The sequence below is a fragment of the Nerophis ophidion genome, linkage group LG27 (assembly GCF_033978795.1).
Source record: "Nerophis ophidion isolate RoL-2023_Sa linkage group LG27, RoL_Noph_v1.0, whole genome shotgun sequence".
NCBI lineage: Eukaryota > Metazoa > Chordata > Actinopteri > Syngnathiformes > Syngnathidae > Nerophis > Nerophis ophidion.
Genome location: NC_084637.1, coordinates 20299108 through 20322819, shown reverse-complemented (window position 1 = coordinate 20322819; position 23712 = coordinate 20299108). Strand labels below are relative to the sequence as shown.

At 44.5% G+C, this 23712-nt stretch overlaps 1 protein-coding gene across 1 annotated transcript in view; it reads left to right on the top strand.

Moving 5' to 3' along the window:
• The window catches only part of ampd1 (adenosine monophosphate deaminase 1 (isoform M)), a 47958-nt gene that overhangs the window by 8621 nt on the left and 15625 nt on the right, over window positions 1-23712 (top strand). The window contains exons 4-7 of the mRNA XM_061889703.1: window positions 10593-10758; window positions 11681-11900; window positions 19245-19374; window positions 19453-19647. Of these exons, the coding sequence (XP_061745687.1) occupies window positions 10593-10758; window positions 11681-11900; window positions 19245-19374; window positions 19453-19647 (711 nt within the window). The remainder of the gene's footprint in view (window positions 1-10592; window positions 10759-11680; window positions 11901-19244; window positions 19375-19452; window positions 19648-23712) is intronic.

Genomic DNA, 23712 nt, shown 5'->3' with positions numbered 1-23712 from the left:
GAGGGAAACATCAAACATCAAAGAACACATAGGACATTAAAGACATTATAGCAGCAGATACAACCAGACACTTCTACATACAGCTATGAATAAAAAGTAAAAGAAACATATCCACTGTGGTGGCCTCTGCGGTGTTCCACGCCATCGTCCGCTGGGGTGGAGGGAGCATGGCCAGAGACAGGAGCAGACCCAACAAAGCAACCAGGACAGCCGACTCCACTCTCGGCCAGTGTCCAGTCCGCATGGATGAGCGATGATACGTCCAAGGAGACTGAGGTGTCTGACACCTGCTCACCCAGCCAAGACACCGCGAAGCCTCTCCGTCCCAGTATATATATATATATATATATATATATATATATATATATATATATATATATATATATACATACATATGTATGTATATATATGTATATATATATATATATATATTTTTTTTTTTACAAGTTCAGTCTATCAGGCCTTTTGATTTCTCGTGTGGACCTTCTTAGCTCAGGTTCATTCGGAGTAGGTGTGTTATAGTCAGCGTTACAGTCCGTAACAGGTGTGGGTATTTCCTAAGATCCACTAACAGTCCCTTGAGGAGCCTTTAACAGACTGCAACGATTGTGTCTGAGAATTTGTCCATCAGTTCTCACCACGTACGATCGTGGCGCAACTTCTTGTAGGACCATTGCTTTTGTACTCCATCCATCAGTATCCTCAATCCTGACTGTGTTGTTGGTAGTCAGTGGCGGAAGACGCTTTGTTTTGTCAGAGAATGACTTTTGCATCATCTTTTGTAAATGTAGCTTATGTTCAATCTTTGAGGGTTTATTTTGCTTTATTTTGTTGTTTGAATGACTCGGCAGGGTTGTGCGTAGCTTCCTCTTCATCAGCGGTTCAGCTGGTGATACCTCACACTGAAGAGGTGATGCTCTGTAGCTCAATAAAGCTAAATACGGACCCGAGGATCTGTCACCTGCTTTCTTTAGAAGTTGCTTGAGAATGTGAATTCCTTTTTCCGCTTGCCCGTTTGATTGCGCATAATGTGGACTTGACGTCGAATGCTGGAAGTCGTATTGCACTGCAAATTTCTGCCATTCTTTGGTGCTAAAGCATGGACCGTTGTCGGTCACTACAGTGTGTGGGATGCCATGCCTGGCGAAGATAGATTTAACATGTGTTATTACACAAGTTGACGTTAAGCTTGCTAGTAGCGCCCTCTCAGGGAAGTTTGAGTAGTAATCCACTACCACTAAATAGTCTTTACCTCTGACATGAAACAAGTCCATTCCTACAGCTAAATGAACACTTTGAGTCTAACAATCTATGTGAAACCTTTCAATCCGGTTTCAGGGCAAATCACTTTACGGAGACAGCCCTCGCAAAAATGACTAATGATCTATTGATAACGATGGATTCTGATGCATCATCTATATTGCTGCTCCTCGATCTTAGCGCTGCTTTCGATACCGTCGATCATAATATTTTATTAGAGCGTATCAAAACATGAATTGGTTTGTCAGACTTAGCCCTGTCTTGGTTTAACTCTTATCCTACTGACAAGATGCAGTGCGTCTCCCATAACAATGTGACCTCGGACTATGTTAAAGTAACATGTGCAGTTCCCCAGGGTTCGGTCCTTGGCCCTGCACCCTTCAGCATCTACATGCTGCCGCTAGGTGACATCATACGCAAATACGGTGTTAGCTTTCACTGTTAGGCTGATGATACCCAATTCTACATGCCCCTAAAGCTGACCAACACGCCGGATTGTAGTCAGCTGGAGGCGTGTCTTAATGAAATTAAACAATGGATGTCCGCTAACTTTTTGCAGTTCAACGCCAAAAAAACAGAAATGCTGATTATCGGTCCTGCTAGACACCGACCTCTATTTAATAATACAACTTTAACATTTGACAACTAAACAATTAAACAAGGCGACTCGGTAAAGAATCTGGGTGTTATCTTTGACCCAACTCTCTCCTTTGAGTCACACATTAAAAGCGTTACTAAAACAGCCTTCTTTCATCCCCGGATTATCGCTAAAATTCGCTCCATTTTGTCCACTAACGACGCTGAGATCATTATCCATGCGTTTGTTACGTCTCGCCTCGATTACTGTAACATATTATTTTCGGGTCTCCCCATGTCTAGCATTAAAAGATTACAGTTGGTACAAAATGCGGCTGCTAGACTTTTGACAAGAACAAGAAAGTTTGATCATATTACGCCTGCACTTAAGATGTGACTTTAAGGTTTTACTACTTATGTATAAAATACTACACGGTCTAGCTCCAGCCTATCTTGCCAATTATATTTTACCATAAGTCCCGGCAAGAAATCTGCGTTCAAAGGACTCCGGCTTATTAGTGATTCCCAGAGCCCCAAAAAAGTCTGCGGGCTATAGAGCGTTTTCCGTTCGGGCTCCAGTACTCTGGAATGCCCTCCCGGTAACAATTTGAGATGCTACCTCAGTAGAAGTATTTAAGTCTCACCTTAAAACTCATTTGTATACTCTAGCCTTTAAATAGACTCCCTTTTTAGACCAGTTGATCTGCCGTTTCTTTTCTTTTTCTCCTATGTCCCATTGTCCGGTGGCCATGGATGAGGTGCTGGCTGTCCAGAGTCAGGACCCAGGATGGACCGCTCGTCCAGAGCCGGGATCCAGGATGGACCGTTCGCCTGTGTAACGGCTGGGATATCTCTGCGCTGCTGCTCTGCCTCCGTTGGGGTGGTTTCCTTTTGGCTCCACTATGGACAGGAGTCTCTCTGCTGTGTTGGATCCATTTTGGACTGGACTTTCACGGTTGTGTTGGATCCACTATGATTGAACTTTTACACTATCATGTTGGACCCGCTCGACATCCATTGCTTTCGGTCCCCCTAGAGGGGGTGGGGGGGTTGCCCACATATGCGTTCTTCTCCAAGGTTTCTCATCGTCATCATTGTCACCGACGTCCCACTGGGTGTGAGTCCCACTGGGTGTGAGTTTTCCTTGCCCTTATGTGGGCTCTACCGAGGATGTCGTTGTGGTTTGTGTTGGGGTTTGTGCAGCCCTTTGAGACACTAGTGATTTAGGGCTATATAAATAATCATTGATTGATTGATTGGTCCTTTGTGCCATGGTGCGGTTGGCACCTCAGCAACCACCATAGGCTCTTTGCTCTGCTTGTTCCTGTGTTTCTGGCATGTTTCACATTTATTTATTTATGAGTGTTTCAATGTCTTTGTTCAGTCCGGGTCAGAAAATCGACTCTCTCGCCCTCCTTTTGCATTTTTTGATATCGAGATGGCCTTCATGTATCCTGTGCAACATGTCCATTCTCAAAACCTGTGGAATAACAATCCTGCCCTTTTTCAACAGCAGTCCATCCACAGTACTGAGCGCACCTCTGACGTGGTAAAATTGTGGACATGAGCCAGGCGGCCATCCCTCATCCATGTTTCTCATGACATGCTGTAGCTCAGCATCCATTGCTGTAGCCTCAGCTATTTGTCTTGACTTTGTGTCTGACACTGGCAATGTAGCAGACACCACATGTTCACATGACACTGTATGTCCTCATCTGTTGCACTCACACTGTCGCCCTGTAGTTGCTCTGGATAGGGCATCAGCAAGGACTAAGTGTTTACCTGGAGTATACATCACTTCAAAATCATACTTTTGCATCTTCATCATTAGCCGTTGAATTCGCGGTAACATTTGATTCAGATTCTTTTTGATGATGGCAACCAGCGGTCGGTGATCAGTTTCAACTCTGAAGGAAGGCAGGCCGTACACATAGCTATGAAACCGCTCCAAAATATATGCCAGTCCCAAAGATTCATTTTCAATCTGAGCATATCAACATTCTGATTGTGTCATAGCTCGAGATGCATAGGCTACTGGTTTCCGGTGCTCACCCTCAACCTGGAGTAGAATGGTACCAATACCATCTTTGGAAGCATCTGTTGACATTTTTATCCTCTTGTGTGGTCATAAAATGACAACACAGGTGCTGTAGTCAGTGTGTTCTTGAGTTTTTGCCACTCATGCTCATGTTTCACACTTTCCATTTGAACTCACACTCCCTGTGCAGAAGCTCTCGTATGCACTATGTTTTTGCTGTCAGATTGGAAATTAATTTACCTATAAAATTGACCATCCCCATGATGCGTAACACAACGGTTTTGTCTCTGGGCCTTGGCGTGTTCTGATTTGCACGTATTTTTTCTTGATATGGTTGGACCCCGCGTGCAGACAGCTTGTCTCCAAGAAAGAGAATCTTTTGAACACCAAACTCACATTTACTCTTGTTGAGTTTTAGTCCATACTTTTGTATGCGTTCCATAACTCTGTTCAGTCTTTCATTGTGTTCTTGGGCTCCGGATCCCCATATGATGATGTCATCAATGTAGACTTGAACTCCATCCAAGCCCTCGATGATCTGCTCCATCGCTCTGACTTTATTCCAAAAGGTAATCTGAGAAAGCAGTGCCTGCCGAAGGGTGTATTAAAGGTACAGTACTTTGTGCTGCTTTCACTCAGTTTCAGCTGCCAGAATCCTTGTGAGGCGTCAAGCTTTGTGAAGTATCTAGCCCCTGATATTTCACTGATGATCTCTTCACGTGTAGGTATTTGAGAGTGTTCACGCTTTATGCTCTCATTTAGAGCTTTAGGGCCCATACATATTCTCAACTCACCATTGTTTTTCTTCGTGATCATTGAGTTGACCCAGTGTGTAGGCACATTAACCAATTTGATCACCCCCAGCATGATCATTCTGTCGAGTTCTTTCTTTAGGCTGTCTTTCAGGGGTGCTGGAACTCTGCTAATCGCCTTCCCTTTATGCGATTTCAAATTACCGGTATTGAAATCGACCTTCATTTTGAAAATCATGACAGGGGAAGTGTCACTCGTGATGTCATGAGTTTGACCAGGCGGTAATACTAAGTATGCGCTAATTATTTTGTGAAGCGAGTTCAACCCGGCAGTAATTCAAGGCAGGCGCAGACTATACAGTATGCCCTGCGGCAATTCAAGGAAATATGGTATTTCACTTATTTTTATTTCAAGCTATTATTAGTTGAACCTCTTTTTATTTGACCCTATTGTTTACTTGTCCCTTTTCTCATTTTGAGAATTTGGATTAATCCGTCATCCCCTACAGAGCCGAATTTATAAGGATTACTTTTTTCTTTGTTGTAAGATAGTGGTTTAATTTGTTATTGGTGTACACGTCGCTTCTGCTGCGTTCCTTCCTCTTGTCCTCGGTTTACCGTCAGTCCTCAGATCCCAACCCGGGTGAAGAAAAAGCAGCTCCTCAATGGGAGATGTGGGTGCCATGGTCTTCTGATTTCACTTACCCGGCCGGAATCATCAGACGTGTTGGGATTCGGCTCGAAGGACCAAGAAGATGTCAGGTTCAATCACTGATGACATCTATTAAACAAACAAGAAGCAAATAATCAATTTAGCTCATGAGGAGAACCCATGAAGCTTCACACTTAGTCACAGTCTCGCCCTACGCTCTAAGGTTCAGCTCCCTCGTCCCTCTATTTGTTTAGGAGTTCCACAGTCAACACCACTGAGGCCGCCTTTAAAAGGAGTGGTCACATATATTATGCAAAGCAGGTCCAGTACGCACAATACGTGACGGAATGTATGTACTGGGGCCTTGTGATTTCGCCTTGTCTCTGCTTCGTCTGCATGCTGTTGTCTTATCTGCGTTGAGGTTCTTGAAGTCTTTGGCTGTTAGCAGCATTGTGATTTTGCTTTGTCTCTGCTTAATCTGCATGCTGTCGTCTTATCTTCGTTGAGGTCCTTGAAGTCCTTGTCTGTTAGCGGGCTTAAACAAAGAGGCCACCCCTCAGACAAGAAGTTTCATCCTTGCAAAGACACAATAGTCTAACTTGAGCATAACGTGTGGAGTTTCCCAGGGTTCGGTCCTTGGCCCTGCACTCTTCAGCATAAACATGCTGCGGCTAGGTGACATCATACGCAAATATGGTGTTAGCTTTCACTGTTATGCTGATGACACCCAACTCTACATGCCCCTAAAGCTGACCAACACGCCGGATTGTAGTCAGCTGGAGTCGTGTCTTAATGAAATTAAACAATGGATGTCCGCTAACTTTTTGCAACTCGATCCTAAAAAAACGAAAATGCTGATTATCGGTCCTGCTAGACACCGACCTCTATTTAATAATACAACTTTAACATTTGACATTCAAACAGTTAAACAAGGCAACTCGGTAAAGAATCTGGGTATTATCTTCGACCCAACTCTCTCCTTTGAGCCACACATTAAAAGCGTTACTAAAACGGCTTTCTTTCATCTCCGTAATATCGCTAAAATTCGCTCCATTTTGTCCACTAAAGACACTGAGATCATTATCCATGCGTTTGTTACGTTACGTCTCGCCTCGATTACTGTAACGTATTATTTTCGGGTCTCCCCATGTCTAGCATTAAAAGATTACAGTTGGTACAAAATGCGGCTGCTAGACTTTTGACAAGAACAAGAAAGTTTGATCATATTACGCCTATACTGGCTCACCTGCACTGGCTTCCTGTGCACTTAAGATGTGACTTTAAGGTTTTACTACTTACGTATAAAATACTACACGGTCTAACTCCAGCTGTACCTCGAGCACCAGCTCAGGCTCCTTCCCCCCCAGCAAGGTGACGTTCCACGTCCCAAGTGCTGGCTTCTGTAGCCCAGGTTTGCACCGCCAAGCGCCCTGTCTCAGCTGCCGCACAGCTCACGCTCCACTCAATCTCTATGGCCCCTCCTATGATTGGTGAGCCCATTGGAGGGGGCACCCATGTTGCCTCACCATCAATCGCCACTTGCGGTTCTGGCTCCAGAGAAGTGGCCTGGTGGCCACTATCTGGGTGAGGGAAATCTGAGTCCTTGTTTTTTGTTTTTCATTAAGGTCTTTGTCTGGTCCCTCACCTAGGACCTGTTTGACTTGGGATACCCTGCCAGGGGGCATTGAAGCCCCTGGACAACATAGCTCTTAGGATCAATGGGACATGCAAAGTCCTCTACTCTTAAGGGGCAGATCCCAGATGCCCCAAAAACCCAACGTACAGAGAACCCCCCCCACAACGAGACAGTCCAAAAGAGAAGGGAGTGTGGAGGGAGGGCCTGGTGGAGGGTCGACGAGTCCCGTGTTCCCGAATCCACCGAGGACACCATAGGTGGCGGCGCCACAAATGTCTAGGCGGCCGGACCCGCACAGGCCACATTCGTGGCTGACGAGGACCAGGGCGCGTCCTGCTAGGAGGACGCCCATGGTAGGGCCACCACCATGGCCGGCGTGGAGGAAGACGTGCTCGCTGAGGAGGACGTCCGGGGTATGGCCACAACTGTGGCCGGCGTGGAGGTGGAAGCGCCCAGCGAGGAGGACGACCTGGGCACGGCCACATCCACGGCCGACGTGGAGGCAGATGCGCCTGGCGAGGAGGACGGCCAGGACACGACCACAACCGTGGCCGACGTTCAGGCAGATGCGCTCAGCGTCGACTTGGACGTCGACTTGGACTTGGGCGTCGACTTGGACTTGAACGTCGACTTGGACTTGGACGTCGACTTGGACTTGGACGTCGACTTGGACTTAAACGTCGACTTGGACGTTGACTTGGATTTGGACGTCGACTTAGACTGGGACTCGGCGGTCGACTTGGACTAGGACTCGGCGGTCGACTTGGACTAGGACTCGGCGGTCGACTTGGACTTTGACTCGGCGGTCGACCTGGACTTGGACTCGGCGGTCGACTTAGACTTGGACTTGGCGGTCGACTTGGACTTGGACTCGGCGGTCGACCTGGACTTGGACTTGACGGTCAACTTGGACTTGGACTCGCCGGTCGACTTGGACTTGGACTCGCCGGTCGACTTGGACTTGGACTTGACGGTCAACTTGGACTTGGACTCGCCGGTTGACTTGGACTTGGACTCGCCGGTCGACTTTGATTTGGACTCGCCGGTCGACTTGGACTTGGACTCGGTGGTCAACTTGGACTTGGCGGTTGACATGGACTTGTCGGTCGACTAGGACTTGGACTTGGCGGTCGACTTAGACTTGGACTTGGGGGTTGATTTAGACCTGGACTTGGCGGTCGACTAGGACTTGGACTTGGCGGTCAACTAGGACTTGGACTTGGCGGTCGACTAGGACTTGGACTTGGCGGTCAACTAGGACTCGGACTTGGCGGTTGACTTGGACTTGGCGGTCGATTAGGACTTGGCGGTCGACTAGGACTTGGCGGTCGACTAGGACTTGGACTTGGCGGTCGACTTAGACTTGGCGTTCCAGCTCGGCGTGGTGCAGGCGTTGGAACTCGGCATGGTGCAGCTGTTGGAGCTCGGCATGGACTTGACGTTCCAGCTCGGCGTGGTGCAGGTGTTGGAGCTTGGCGTGGTACCGGCACTGGGGCTAGACTTGGACGTGGACTTGGCGTTGGAGGTTGGCGTGGTGCCGGCACTGGGACTAGCCTTAGACGTGGACTTGGCATTGGAGGTTGACGTGGACTTGGCGTAGGTGCTAGCCGTTGACTTGGTGCTAGCATTGGACATGGACTTTGACTTGGTGCAAGCATTGGACCTGGAATTTGACTTGTTGCTAGCCGTGGACCTGGACATTGGCTTGGTGCTAGCTTTGGACCTGGACTTTGACTTGGTGCTAGAATTGGAGCAGGTGGCTCGTCTGTTGGCGTGGGCGGAGCCAGCGGCAAGGCAGGCAGCAACCTCAATGGAAGGAGGTCTGCCTGTCCCACTGACATGCCACCAGACTTACCCCCCCTTTCAGGAAGCAGATTCCAGATGCCAGATGGAGCTGGTGGGGGGGCATTTGTGCGAGTTTGGGGGTAGTAGAGGGCACGGGCGGGTGAGCACTTGGAAGCCTGGGAGCTGGCCTTGTGCGTCTGCGCCACATGCACACTTCTGGTAAATTGCCAGCAGGTGCCGGGGAGGAAAAGCCGCATGGGAAGAGCCTTGCAGTAGCCGCTGGGGAGAAAGTCCTGCACCTCTTCTGCGCATGCTCATGCACGGCGCCCGGCCGCCGCTTAAGCCCTCGCCTCCCAGGTGGTGTGACGTTATCACGCGGTGGGCAAAGCGCTGAGGAGAACGTCGGGGTGGCTTGTGAGTGGGGGCGGAAGCGGTCCTCTGCGTCCGCTATCTTTGCCATGAGTTTCCCCCAAGCCACCATAGCGTTGGCCGGCAGATCCTCTTCAGACAGCTCTGTCTCGTCTTCGCTCTCCCATGGACGGGAGTCCGCTCGGATCTCCAGGAAGATCTCCCGTTTCGCCTCGTCGGAGAACAATACCTGTTCTGGCTGGATGAGTGCGAGATGACTTTTAGCTTGGCTCATTCTGTCACATCGACGGCGCATCTTGTTGCGCGAAATTGTCACCTCTTGGATGCACGACAACCAGACAGGCAGGCTTGCAGGTAAAACTTGATTTAATATACAAAAATAAAAAGAACACTGACAAAAAGGCAAAATAAAGCGCGTGCCTACGCACGGAAGCTAATGCTAAGCTTAGCAGGATACAAAAAGTCCAAACGGTGACGTGCAGAGCGCACGCGAAGCTAAGACGGGACTTAGCATAAATAAAGCAGAGAAAAGCAGAGAAACCAATGTGACTGTTGCGTTTAGCAAACAATGAGCCAAGACCGAAAAAGGAAACAGGTGGGCTTGAATACAGAAACAATAATCAGAACACAGGTGCGCTTGACGCCAGAGCAAGTGAACCTAATGACGAAACCATGGTGACGAATCTAAACAAGGAAATACATAACTGAAGGGATCGGCAGAATCCAAGCATGATCAAAAATATATCAACAGGCGAAACAATAAACGATCCGCTACTTCTAATTGACGGGTAGATCTGACGTCGATCTACAGATTTAATCATTGAAATTTAAAAAAATAATATATGTGGCTATATGACTTATTTTTAACCCTTTTGAGATGGGGGGCCTTTTGGTTCCTCAAGATCATTAGTGTTACTCTTTTTTAACTGTCATGGCTCAAAATATAATAAGGAATCAAAATCAATGTTTTGAATAAGTAACTTATTTAAGTCTCCAATGACTTCACATCAAATATTACACTTTGAAAAAGGCTTAGCGGAAAATATTGAGTAATTTGTGTTTTTGCCAGAAAAAAAATAAATAAATAAAAAAAAAAGGTACATGAAAAACAAAAAAATATAAATATCTGAAATTGACCTATAAATATTGACGTGTTGAAAGTTAAAAATGACTTATTTTTAACCCTTTAACGACTGAGACCCTTTTGGGTCCCCAGGACCTTTAGTGTTCACTAAACGTGACGGAAGCCATAATGGTAACACTAAATATTGCATTGCTTTTGAAAATGAAAAATATCACAATGGCCGCCGCATGCTTTCATTATTCAGTGTGCGGTTTGAAGTACAAGTTTAGTTTAAAAACAACCAAAATAATTTCAGAATATTCTGAATATATTATATTGAATATATATATATATTTTATATAGTTTTGACATATGTATAAAAGCTTACCAAAATAAAATGTTGCTGCCATTTTGTCTTATGTTCTCTTGTCATGTCTTGATGATCGTCATGGCTATGCCAGGTAACCATGGACGACTTCGAACTGTCCTGCAAAGGAATCTATCGCGCTTTGACCATCAGAGAGAAGTACATGAAGTTGGCCTACCAGCGCTTCCCTCGCACCGCCTCGCAGTATTTGCGCGACATCGAGGGAGACTCATTCAACGTGGAGGACCAGGTGCAGCCAGGTGAATGATATACTCTCAACATGAATTTTATATGGTCTCAATATTAGCTAACATGAATCACATATACACTCAATATTATCTTACATGAATTATTTACTCTCAATATTATCTAACATTCATCATCAATCTTTATTGCAGACCGTAAGATCCATTAAACATATAAAAAACACAATACAAAACATTAAAAACACACTAAATCATAAAAAAACAAAACAAAATTTTTTTTTTAAAAACCCATAAAGCCCAAATTTCAGTTTCCAACTTACAAACATGTGTGCCAATGGTTCCACAGTCCAGATGAGTATCTAACACTCATTATTATCTAATATGAATTACATGCTCTCAATATGATCTAACAAGAATTGTATACTCTCAATATTATTTAAAATGAATTATATACTGTCAATATTATCTAACATGAATTTTATATACTCTCAATATTATCTAAAATGAATTATATACTCTCAATATTATTTAACAAAAATGTGAATGTTGTCTGTCTATCTGTGTTGGCCCTGCGATGAGGTGGCGACTTGTCCGGGGTGTACCCCGCCTTCCGCCCGATTGTAGCTGAGATAGCCGCCAGCGCCCCCCGCGAACCCAAAAGGAAATAAGCGGTAGAAAATGGATGGATGGAAATTATATACTTTCAATATTATCTAACATGAATTATATACTCTGCATATTATCTAACATGCATTCTATATATACTGTCAGTATGATCTAACATCAATCATATTTACTCTCAATATTATATAATATACTCAATATTATCTCACATGAATTATATATACATTCAATAATATCTAACATGAACTATATACTCAATATTATCTAACATGAATCATATATACTCTCAATATGATCTAACATCAATAATATATGCTCAATAATTTTACTGTAAATTTTTTTTCCAACATAGTTTTCACGTCACCCCCAAAGAACGGCGATGACCCCTTCGACACAGCGGACCTCCCAGAGACCCTGGACTACGTGGCTCGCATGAAGGACGGTCTGATCTACGTTTACGATGACGCGGACGCCGCTGACAAGCATCAGCCCAGAGACCTGCCCCGTCCCGACTACAACTCCTTCATCGACGACATGAACTTCCTCATCGCGCTCATCGCACAAGGACCCACGTGAGCCACTGCGAGTCCTCGATTAATCTTTAGTATTGTACAAAGTTGTAATGTGGCCACGCACAAAAAAGTGGTAATGTTAGCAGAATTTTGTCGGAATTTTACGTGAAAAATAGCGTTACCAACTGTAACGTAAAACGACAACGTGTCTACTTTAATACCATTTTTCACACATTCTTTTATCGGTTGTTTAGCGTTATTCTGGAAATATTACAACTTAAGAATTGACTCTGCAGCATCGCGTGGACATCGGGGGCGGTACCTATGGATTGGAAGACCGGGGTGGTGGTTCCTCTCTTTAAGAAGGGGAACCGGAGGGTGTGTTCCAACTATCGTGGGATCACATTCTTCAGCCTTCCCGGTAAGGTTTATTCAGGGGTACTGGAAAGGAGGCTACGCCGGATAGTCAAACCTCGGATTCAGTAGGAACAGTGTGGTTTTCGTCGTGGTCGTGGAACTGTGGACCAGCTTTATACTATCGGCAGGGTTCTTGAGTGTGCATAGGAGTTTGCCCAACCAGTGTACATGTGCTTTGTGAACTTGGAGAAGGCATCTGACCGTGTCCCTCGGGAAGTCCTGTGGGGAGTGCTCAGAGAGTATGGGGTATCGGACTGTCTGATTGTGGCTGTCAGCTCCCTATATGATCAGCGCAGAGCTTGTTCCGCATTACCGGCAGTAAGTCGGACATGTTTCCAGTGAGGGTTGGACTCCGCCAAGGCTGCCCTTTGTCACCGGCCCTGTTCCTAACTTGTATGGACAGAATTTCTGAGCACAGTCAAGGTTGAGGGCAATGTTCCCTCTAAACTGTGCGCTTGGGCAATCGCGCACTGCTCGCACATTCTCAGCGCACAAGAAAATCTATGCAGTGCATAAAATAAAATTCAACATAAACGTATTAATTTATGTCTAATACTAGTCCTAATCTTATTTAATCAATTAAACAAATAATAATAATAGTACTTTTGTTTTCTGTACCATTTTGCAACATAACTCAGTGAGTGACAGGTGTCAAGCTAATTATACGATTTGGTTCACTTACGCTACGTAGCCAATCATAGCATTGACACTATTGATATTGACAATAACCCCTTATCATGGCGAAACGAACGGGCAGCGACACACCCACTCACCAAGCCATTGTAAAAAAGAAATGCGGTTCTTTTAAGAGGGAATGGCTGTCGGATTATAATCAAATAGAAGAACAAGCCGTGAAACTGGGTGAAATTTTTTTCTTTTTCGAGTGAGAAGGGTCTACTCTGCAAAACTTGTTGCGAAGCTAAAGTAGCAAATGAGTTTTCCGAGGGAAAAATGTGGACCGAATGGAAGTTGGAATACCTCAAGCGTCACATTCAGCAGAAAAGTCATTTGAAAGCTGTTGGAATTGTACGAAGACTCAAGATGGGATCGGGGATTGGTACATTATTGCGGGAAAACGCAAAAGACAGAGAGAAAAGGAACGAGCTGTCACACAAAACAAAACTGACCCCAAGCAAGTTAAAGTTGTCATTGACAACATTTTACTTGCCATCAAAATGAATGCATTAATGCTGTCAGTTCAACACATCCACGATCACATGGCAAAGTATGTGAGTTTACCAGAAAGCTGGCGAAGCAACATCTATGCCTCTGAATTTGTAAACTCTATCATTGAGATTGTGCAGTGTGAAAAATGCTTTTCACTGTAACTCATCCTTATTTTTCTTCAATAACATTCCGCTTTTAATCATCTTAAAGTATCAGCTGCCATGGAAGACTTTCCAACAGCAGGGTAAACAAAAAGTTAACATGAACCTCTGTGGTCCAATATGCCAGGCCACATCATCTAATAAGGGGTAATGAGCCTTTTCAACAGTAAAAAGCCATTTAAATTTAAAATTATAACATAGCCAGAGAGCATACATTTAACAGTATGTTTATCAATGTTATTGCAGTTGTGTAACACTGCATCACACAAAAGCAGTGGTTCTAAACCTTGTTGGAGGTACCGAACCCTACCAGTTTCATATGCGCATTCACTGAGCCCTTCTTTAGTGAACAATAAAAAATTGTTTTTCTTAATTTTATCTTAATTTATAAATATTAACCATTAAGTTATGTTATTATATTGAATAAATACTATTGAGGATATATTTTACAAACAAAGTTACAGGAATGTACACTAGATCCCATGTTTGCATGTTATTGTGTAACATGTGAATGTTTTAGTTGGAACTAAATGCGATATCTGAAAGGGGTACACGTTATTTCCAATAGCAGGACCCTTACCCAGACATACAATATTAGTACACAGCTCATGAAAAACAATATTTTTTGTTATTGTTATTGTAATTGGGCCAAAATACTTAAAAAATTATCCCACGGAAATCACTGCTGTCAATTGATTATAATAATAAAACATTTAACTTGTTATTTAGTCAGGTTTGAGACCGGTTTTCTGCTGGTGTGTCCACAGTACATGTGCACGTCTAACGTCGCTCACATGTGCTCCTCTGAATGCCCAAGGAGTTTTTGCGTTTGCTCACGCATATGGAAAATTAGAGGGAACATTGGTTGAGGGTATCCGGTTTGGTGGCTGCAGGATTAGGTATCTGCTTTTTGCAGATGATGTGGTCCTGATGGCTTCATCTGGCCAGGATCTCCAGCTCTCTCTGGATCGGTTCGCAGCCGAGTGTGAAGCGACTGGGATGAGGATCAGCACCTCCAAGTCCGAGTCCTTAGTTCTCGCCCGGAAAAGGGTAGAGTGCCATCTCCAGGTTGGGGAGGAGACCCTGCCCCAAGTGGAGGAGTTCAAGTACCTTTGAGTCTTGTTCACAAGTGAGGCAAGAGTGATCGCGAGATCGACAGGCGGATCGGTGTGGCGTCTTCAGTAATGTGGACGCTGTATCGATCCGTTGTGGTAAAGAAGGAGCTGAGCCGAAAGGCAAAGCTCTCAATTTATCGGCCAATCTACGTTCCCATCCTCGCCTAAGGTCATGAGCTCTGGGTTATGACCAAAAGGACAAGCGGCCGAAATGAGTTTCCTCCGCCGGGTGGCGGGGCTCTCCCTTAGAGATAGGGTGAGAAGCTCTGCCATCCGGGGGGAGCTCAAAGTAAAACCGCTGCTCTTCCACAGTGAGAGGAGCCAGATGAGGCGGTTCGGGCATAGTCAGGATGCCACCCGAACACCTCCCTGGGGAGGTGTTTAGGGCACGTCCAACCGGTAGGAGGCCACAGGGAAGACCCAGGACACGTTGGGAAGATTATGTCTCCCGGTTGGCCAGGGAACGCCTCGGGATCCCCCGGGACGAGCTGGACGAAGTGGCTGGGGAGAGGAAAGTTTGGGCTTCCCTGCTTATGCTGCTTCCCCCGCGACCCGACATTGGATAGGCGGAATAAGATGGATGGATGGATACATCAAATTTAAACCTCATATCTTCGGTTTCTATTGTACAAAGTTGTAATGTTGTAAGTAACTAAGTAAGTAAGTACATTTGATTTATAAAGCGCTTTTCACAGATAAAATCACAAAGTGCTGTACACGTAGGTTGACAACATAGGTTGTCACGCGCAATCCTGTCGGAATTTTACGGAAAAGATTGTGTTTCCCACTTTACCGAACGTGACTGCTTTAAATGAAAAAAATTTACATTTTTTTTTTAACGGTTATTTAGCGTTATTCTGGAAGTATAACGACTTTTAACGTATGTCTTTGGTTTCTTTCGTACAAAGTTGTAATATAGTCACGCAAAAATTATGCAGAATGAAGGAGTATTACGTAAAAGACGTTGGCATTGTCTGATTTTTTTTTTTGTGAAAAAAGTCATAGTATCATAAGCCCAAAGTTCCAACTTTAACGGAAATTTAAAATGCGATGACTTAAACCTCATCATTTACAATTTTTTTGGGAGTTACACTTTTTGAATGGCGTCACAATATATTTTTGTTACACTACAAAATATTTTTATAAAAATGTTGTTCTCGAAATATTGATATATAATTCTATCGTACAAAGCTGTAAGAGCATGAATAAAGTGATAATGTTGCAGAACGAGGGAGTATTATGTGAAAAACTTTGGCATAGTCTGATGTTTTTGTTATGAAAAAAGTTGTAAATTTACAATGCGACGACTTAAACCTCATAATTTACGCATTTTTTTTAGTGGCATTGCAATTTATTTTCATAACAATAAAACAGTTTTCTATGAAAAATTTTTATTCACGAAATATAAAAACTTTTCGACCGACTACTTCAAACTCATAATTTACGCTTTTTATTTGAGTGACATCTTAATTTATTTTTCTATAACATATTGTATTTTCAAAATACAACAACTTTTCTCTTAACGCTAAGTCCTTGTTTTCTAACCTACAAAGTTGTATTTACAGGAATAGAGTGATAATGTACAAAGTTGTATTTACATGAATAGAGTGATAATGGGCGGGCATAGAGTGATAATGGGCGGGCAGCACGGTGGGATATGGGGGCTAGTGCATGTGCCTCACAATACGAAGGACCTGAGTAGTCCTGACTTCAATCCCGTGCTCGGGATCTTTCTGTGTGGAGTTTGCATGTTCTCCCGTGACTGCGTGGGTTTCCTCCCGGCACTATGGGTTCCTCACACCTCCAAAGACACAAACTTGGGGATAGGTTGATTGGCAATTCTAAATTGGTCCAAGTGTGTGAATATGAGTGTGAATGTTGTCTGTCTATCTGTGTTGGCCCTGTGATGAGGTGGCGACTTGTCCAGGGTGTATCCCGCCTTCCGCCCGAATGCAGCTGAGATAGGCTACAGCAGGGGCGCTCACACTTTTTCTGCAAGCGAGCTACTTTTCAATTGACCAAGTCGAGGAGATCTACCTCATTCCTATTTATAATTTATATTTATTTATTTATGAAAGAGACATTTTTGTTAACAAGTTAATGGTGTTTAATGATAATACAAGCATGTTTAACACACATAGATTCCTTTCTTTCATGAAGACAAGAATATAAGTTGGTGTATTTGATTCTGATGACTTGCATTGATTGGAATTAGACAGTGGTGCTGATAACGTCCGCATTTTCAAATGGAGGAAAAAAAAAGTCCTCCTTTCTGTCCAATACCACATGAAAGTGGTTGGATTTGGCATCTCATTTGTCCAACTGGCATACTCGTTTTCAAACACTTTGTTATGAGAGTAGCATATGTGTGTGGCCCTTTAATGTCTGGCAGCAGGTGAGTGACGTCAGTGACTGTGCGGGTGGGCAAGCAAGTGAGAAAGCGGTCGCTGAGGGCGGGGGAGAAATACATTGGCATCAAACTCCGTAGCTTGCTAGCTTGTGCACGCTAGCTTTCTGAGACTCTTATTTTGTTAGCACAGGCAGGATGAAACAGGTCTTTTATGGTGAAGACAGGAACTGTGCAGTCGGTCTTTAGAGTTTTGACAGTAGGTACGGAGTCTCTAGAAATAAAATGTGTTTCTCTGCGTCCGCCCTGTTAGTGATTTTTTTCTTAAATATGAGCTCGCTGCAGCCAGCGTCATCTCACAAGATCCTCGGGTGCCGAGATTGTCAAACAACTGACGAAAGTGAAGTCTTGGTATGATTGATGATTGCTCATTTTTATGTATATTTTTTAATGCCTGGCTTGAGATCGACTGACACACCGTCCGAGATCGACCAGTCGATCGCGATCGACGTAATGGGCACCCCTGGGCTACAGTATCCCCCGCTACCCCAAAAGGGACAAGCGGTAGGAAATGGATGGATGGATGGAGTGATAATGTCGCAGAATGAAGGAGTATTACGTGAAAACTGTTGGCATAGTCCAAATTTTTGTTGTTGTGAAAATTTTTTTATTATAAGTTTAAAGTCTTCACGTTAACAAAAATTTACTTCACGACTAATTAATTCTCATAATTTAGGCATTTTTTGAGTGCCATCACAATTTATTTTCTCCAACAAAGAAACAAAGTAGTAACTTGTTACATAAATAAAGGAGTCGTGGTCATGTTAGCTGAACAAAGTCGGAATTTTATGAGAAAATTCTGAAAATAGTTGTGGTACCACAAACCTTAAATCTTCATTTTAACACAATGCGACAACTTTGATCTTGAATTTTTTTTAATTGCAATGTTGAAGTTGATTTTGAACGTTTATACAGTTTCGAAATTATACCTCATATTTTTGACATGTTTTCAAAATTTTCTCTTCAAACCATGTCCAAAAAGGATAGGAATAAATGATTGATTGATTGATTGAAACTTTTATTAATAGATTGCACAGTTCAGTACATATTCCGTACGATTGACCACTAAATGGTAGTACCCGAATAAGTTTTTCAACTTGTTTAAGTCGGGGTCCACGTTAATCAATTCATGGTACAAATATATACTTTCAGCATGATACAGTCATCATACAAGTTAATCATCATAGTATATAGATTGAATTATTTACATTATTTATAATCCGGGGGTGGGATGAGGAGCTTTGGTACTTCAGTCATCAACAATTGCATCAACAAGAAAAATGGACATTGAAACAGTGTAGGTCTTACTTAGTAGGATATGTACAGCGAGCAGAGAACATAGTGAGTTCAGATAGCATAAGAAAAAGTATATACATTAGAAATACATTTGATTATTTACATTTGGTTATCTACAATCCAGGGAGATGGGATGTGAATAGAGGAGGGTATTGGTAAAGAGTTGAAGTTGCATGGAGGTGTTGTTTTAGAGCGGTTTTGAAGGAGGATAGAGATGCACTTACTTTTACACATGTTGGGAGTGCATTCCACATTAATGTGGCAAGGAAAGAGAATTAATTAAGACCTTTGTTAGATCGGAATCTGGGTTTAACGTGGTTTGTGGAGCTCCCCCTGGTGTTGTGGTTATGGCGGTCATTAAGGTCGTTAAGGAAGTAGTTTTACATGTACTTCGGTATCAGGGAGGTGTAGCGGATTTTATAGACTAGGCTCAGTGTAGGTTGTTTTACTCTGTCCTCCACCCAAAACTTATCTAGTCCTACTACTTTTCTACTTCATAGCAATTACTAACACTTCTTTTAACTTCCTGTTCTCATTTTGTCCACAAGTTATAAAGTTGTAACGTTATTACCTGAATAAGTGATAGCTAACTGAAGTCAGAATATTATGAGAAAAAAGATGCTATGGTCATATTTGGAAAATGTCATAATATGAAAAAGTTAATACCCCAACAAAATTACTACTCAAATCTTATAAAAACTTGACTTTTTTTGTCTTAATTTATTTTTTTTTCCCTCTGTGGCCCTAAACCTTGGAACATTATTATTGTCACTTTCTAATAATAGGATGGCTTTTTATCGTTAAAACTACGAGGGCATTTTCCATTTGTCGTTGTTTGCAGCAAGACGTACACCCACCGGCGTCTGAAGTTCCTTATGTCCAAGTTCAACGTGCACGAGATGCTGAATGAGATGGAGGAGATGAAGGAGCTTAAGAAGAATCCTCACAGAGATTTTTACAACTGCAGGAAGGTCCGAGCCCACCATTACAGTTTTTCCCATTGGCGGCTAATCAGGGTGACTACACCTGCGGGTCTTTCATTTTGGCAGGTGGACACCCACATCCATGCTGCGGCCTGCATGAACCAGAAGCATCTCCTTCGCTTTATCAAGAAGTCGTACCGTGTGGACGCCGAACGTATTGTCCACAGCCTGAATGGACGCGACGTCACCATGAAAGAGCTCTTTGAGTCGCTCAACCTGCACCCTTACGACCTCACCGTGGACTCGCTGGACGTTCACGCCGTACGTTCACCTCTAGCGGTCGCAGTACTAGTGCTGCAATATCACGAGAAGGAAGCTTGTTTTGCGACACGACATATCATAGCAATCGGCGGGTATTGTGCAAGTGTGCCCCCTAGTGGCTTTGAGCAGGAATACATTGATAACATTAAAAGAGTAAAAACATTTAAAAAAAAAAACAGGTAAAAAAAATTTCTGAGCAAAAAGTCTTTAAAAATATTTTTTAACCCCCCCCCATTCTCGTAGATTTTTGAAATGATTTCACAGTTAAAAACACAGCGTTGTTCTCGCAACAGTCCTATGATTTTATTCCCCAACATTGGGTCTTTACCGTACTCTTGCGAAATTCTGGCTTTGTCAAAAACTGTAACTATCTTCTTGTAACGTTACGATTTTCGTCTGTGAAAAAAACATCAACTTATATTATTTGTGCATCATTCCTACTTCTTAAAATTGACTTCCACAGTAGAGCATACTTGTTATTTGCAATTTTCCGACAAAAAAAGGCATCCTAATATTTAATTTTATATATATATATATATATATATATATATATGTATATATATATATATATATATATATATATATATATATATATATATATATATATATATATAATTGATAAGTACAGACCCAACTGCTGGGCATCTCTGCCTGCCGCACCTCCTCCAGTGCACTTCGAGGTCAGCTACAGGGTCGTCAGCTGGTGCCACCGTTCATTGATGTTTCTCCCCCAAGCCAGGACACCTCGCGGTGGGGGGGCAGTGGCTAAACGGGGACGTCTCCCAGCGGCACTCCCTGCAACTGACTTCAATGGGGTGTTGAGCCCCAAATGTTGTCCCTCCTCTTCAGCCACATCCAGAAACTTGCCTTCTCTGCCTCTTCTGCCAACTCCTTGATGGCCCTCCTCAGGCTGGAACCAGTCATTCCCGCCACCTGCAGGAGCCGGGTCGCAGAACCTATGAAGCCCCTGCATCCGATCTCCATGAGGTGAATAGATGCTGACCAGCCTCCACCTTAACAGTCCTCTGCCAGGTCACTGTACTTTAACCGTTTGAACTCATGTGCTACTGGTATTCCTTCCTCCCATGGCACAGTTAGTTCAATGATGAGGACTTTCTTAGCAGCTTAGGACCACATCACAACATCTGGTCTTGGCATTGTCTGTATTATTTCTGTTGGGAAGACTAGCTGCTTGTCCAGGTCAACACACATCTCCCAGCCCTTGCCAGGGGTAAGCAGAAGTGATGATCTTCCCGCCTCTGTCTTCTGTCCTACCTCTCCTGGTTTAATGAAAGTGATGTTTGGCCTATGTGGATCTGTGGAGTTGTTTTCCCCAATTCTGCAGCTCTCCAACTGCTCTGACAACTTAATCAGCACCTGATTGTGTCGCCACCGGAAGCGCCCCTACATCAGCGCGCCATTGCAACCTGACAGGATTTGTTGGAGTCCTACATTGTCTTTGCTGCACAGGGATCACTTACCCTCACTTCCGAACCACTGAGTGAGGTTTCGAGGTCATGACAGTGTGTCATACGCTGCCCTCACGAGGAAGCTGAGCCATGATTTCAGAGTTCGCCAAATGTCGGCCCAGGTCATGACACTTTGTATGGAGCGAGTCCATGCCCCCTGTTTTCCCTGGGATACGGCCTTGATCAAATATTGGTCTTGCCCCACTTGTGAGACCTCTTCCACCACCATGGCCTTCCTCTGCCTGTGGCTTTGGACCAGAACTGGACTGGTTGCCCCAAGCCCAGTCCTGCCCGGCTGTTTTGGACTTTTCCCAGAATCTCCTTGTATTTCAGCCTCCAGACAGACCATCACTTCCGCCTGGGCCCTCCACTTTTGTCCAGTTTGGACAGTCACCGCTGCACTCTTCACAGCTTAATCTCTTGATTCCTTCAACTCCAGTACAAGGCGAGTCTTTTCCTGCCTGTAACCAAGATTGATGGACTTCAGAGGAAGTTGCAGAATGTTCTTGCCAAAAAAACTGTGTCTGAGAAACAGCAGGGGAGGCCCAGCCATTTCCTGATATAACTGTTGGCGATGCTGTCCATCTTGCTGGCCTGAGAAGATTAAATTTCGGCTACTTTCAGTGGCCACATCATACGGTGGAAAAGTGTGAAGTGATAACACCAAACCTTCAGCTTCCCAGGAAGTTGGCTGCTGTCCATCCTTGCGAGTCTTTCTTTTTGTTGTTTCTGGACCACCCTCCCCATCTGCCTGTCCGAGAGCTCTGCTGTATACTCCCTCCCAAGGCTTCGGATGGGCTGCTCTGCCAGGAGTGGAATCTTCTCACCTCCTACTTTAAAGACTGTCCTGTCATCTCTTGCCCCCTTCCTGATTGACCGGCTCCTGGACTTAGCGGGCTTTATTCTCATCCTCTCCCAGACGGTCAGTTCGTCGAAACGCTTGAGGAGTCGTGCTGTGCATGGGGCGGTCTGTAGAATGCTTGTCACATCATCCATGAAACCTCTCAGAACGGGGAGTCTTCCTCTTGACGGTGTTTTTAGGCCTCTGGCCATTTGCGTTGCTCCAATGAGCAGCACTTCAAATGCAGCCACAAAGAGGATTGGTGAAATGGAGCAGCCCATGGCAATTCCCACTTCCAACCGCTGCCTTCCTGTCATGTAGCCGTCTACTGAGAAGCACATATGTAGGTTGTTGAAATAATTGGCAATGATGTTACTTACACACACAGGAACGTAGAAAAAAAGTAAGGCAAACTCAACCAGCTTGTGTGGTACTGAGCCATAGGCATTTGCCAGGTTGAGCCACACCACGTGGATGTTACTCCTCTCTCTTTTGGCACGCTGTATCTATTCCCAGATCACTGCTGCATGCTCAATGCACCCTGGAAAGCCTGGCAGTCCAGCTTTTTGACAGCTTGTGTTGATGTAGCAGTTGTTGCTGAGGAAGCTGGCCATCCTTCTTGCCAGGACAGAGAAAATACTTTTCCCCCCACGTTCAGTAAAGCAATTGTCCTGAACTGGCTGATGTTGGTGGAATTTTGCTCCTTGGGGATGAATATTCCAACTGCCTCTTGCCACTCCGGTGGAGTGGATTGCTTCTTCCACACAACACTCATGAGCTTCCACAAGATTGTTGTCACTTGCAGACAGTTTTTATACACCTTGTAAGGAAGCCCGTTTGGTCCTGGTGCAGAGGCTGATCTGGCTTTTTTAAGGACTTCTTTGGAGAAGTGTCGGAAGGTGTCTCTGGGGGGTCTAGATGTGGCACATGGGCTGGTGAGCCAAGTGGTGTATCTTTGGCTGCATCCGTATACTGGCCCTTAATGTATTGTTCCAGATCCTCTTTCGCGATAGAAAGCTTGTCACTTTGCTTTTCGTCCAGTAGCTGACGGGCAAACCAGAAAGGATCCCTGCAGAAGTCTTTTCTTCCCTTCTAGTTTAGTTTCCGGCACCTTCTGAGTCTCTCTCCCCGACACAGCTTGGCAAGCCGCTGCTTGAGATCATCACACAGCACTTTTAGGCCTTCTTTTTCCTCCGCGGCTGCTTCCCTCCACCTCTTACACAACTGGCGCCTATTGGCTATGAGCCCTCAATGTCCCGTCCTTTGTGCCTCTGGGCTGTGGCTCGCTTGGTCGCACTCTCTTCAAACCCCTCGCTACACTCCTCATAAATGATGTTTCTCTGCGAGGTTAGTTTACGCTTAACCCTCCAGTACCCCTCTCAGGTGATCGTAAAGCTTGCCCCATTCTGCTTGTTTTTTGCCTCTGGCCACTTGATCTTCTTGTGCCGTTCTGGATGTTTGCGTTGGCTCTCTGACTGTGCAACTCTCTGGGGGACTGCATGGGCTTCGCTCTCGGGCGCTGTGTTCATATCCCCTCTTGCTTACACTGCCGTTCCCCCATCAGCATAGCTGGGACCCTCTGCACTGTGGTGTGTCACCTGGCACTGGGTCTCTTCCGTCTGACCTGCCGAAGCAGCGCGGTTAGGCTGGTCCGTTGTACTCCCACACTTCATTGTCCCTTGATGAATCTGCAGCCCTTTAAAAGAAGTCACCTTCTCCCACCCGCATTTACACTTCCGGAGAACCTTCTCATTG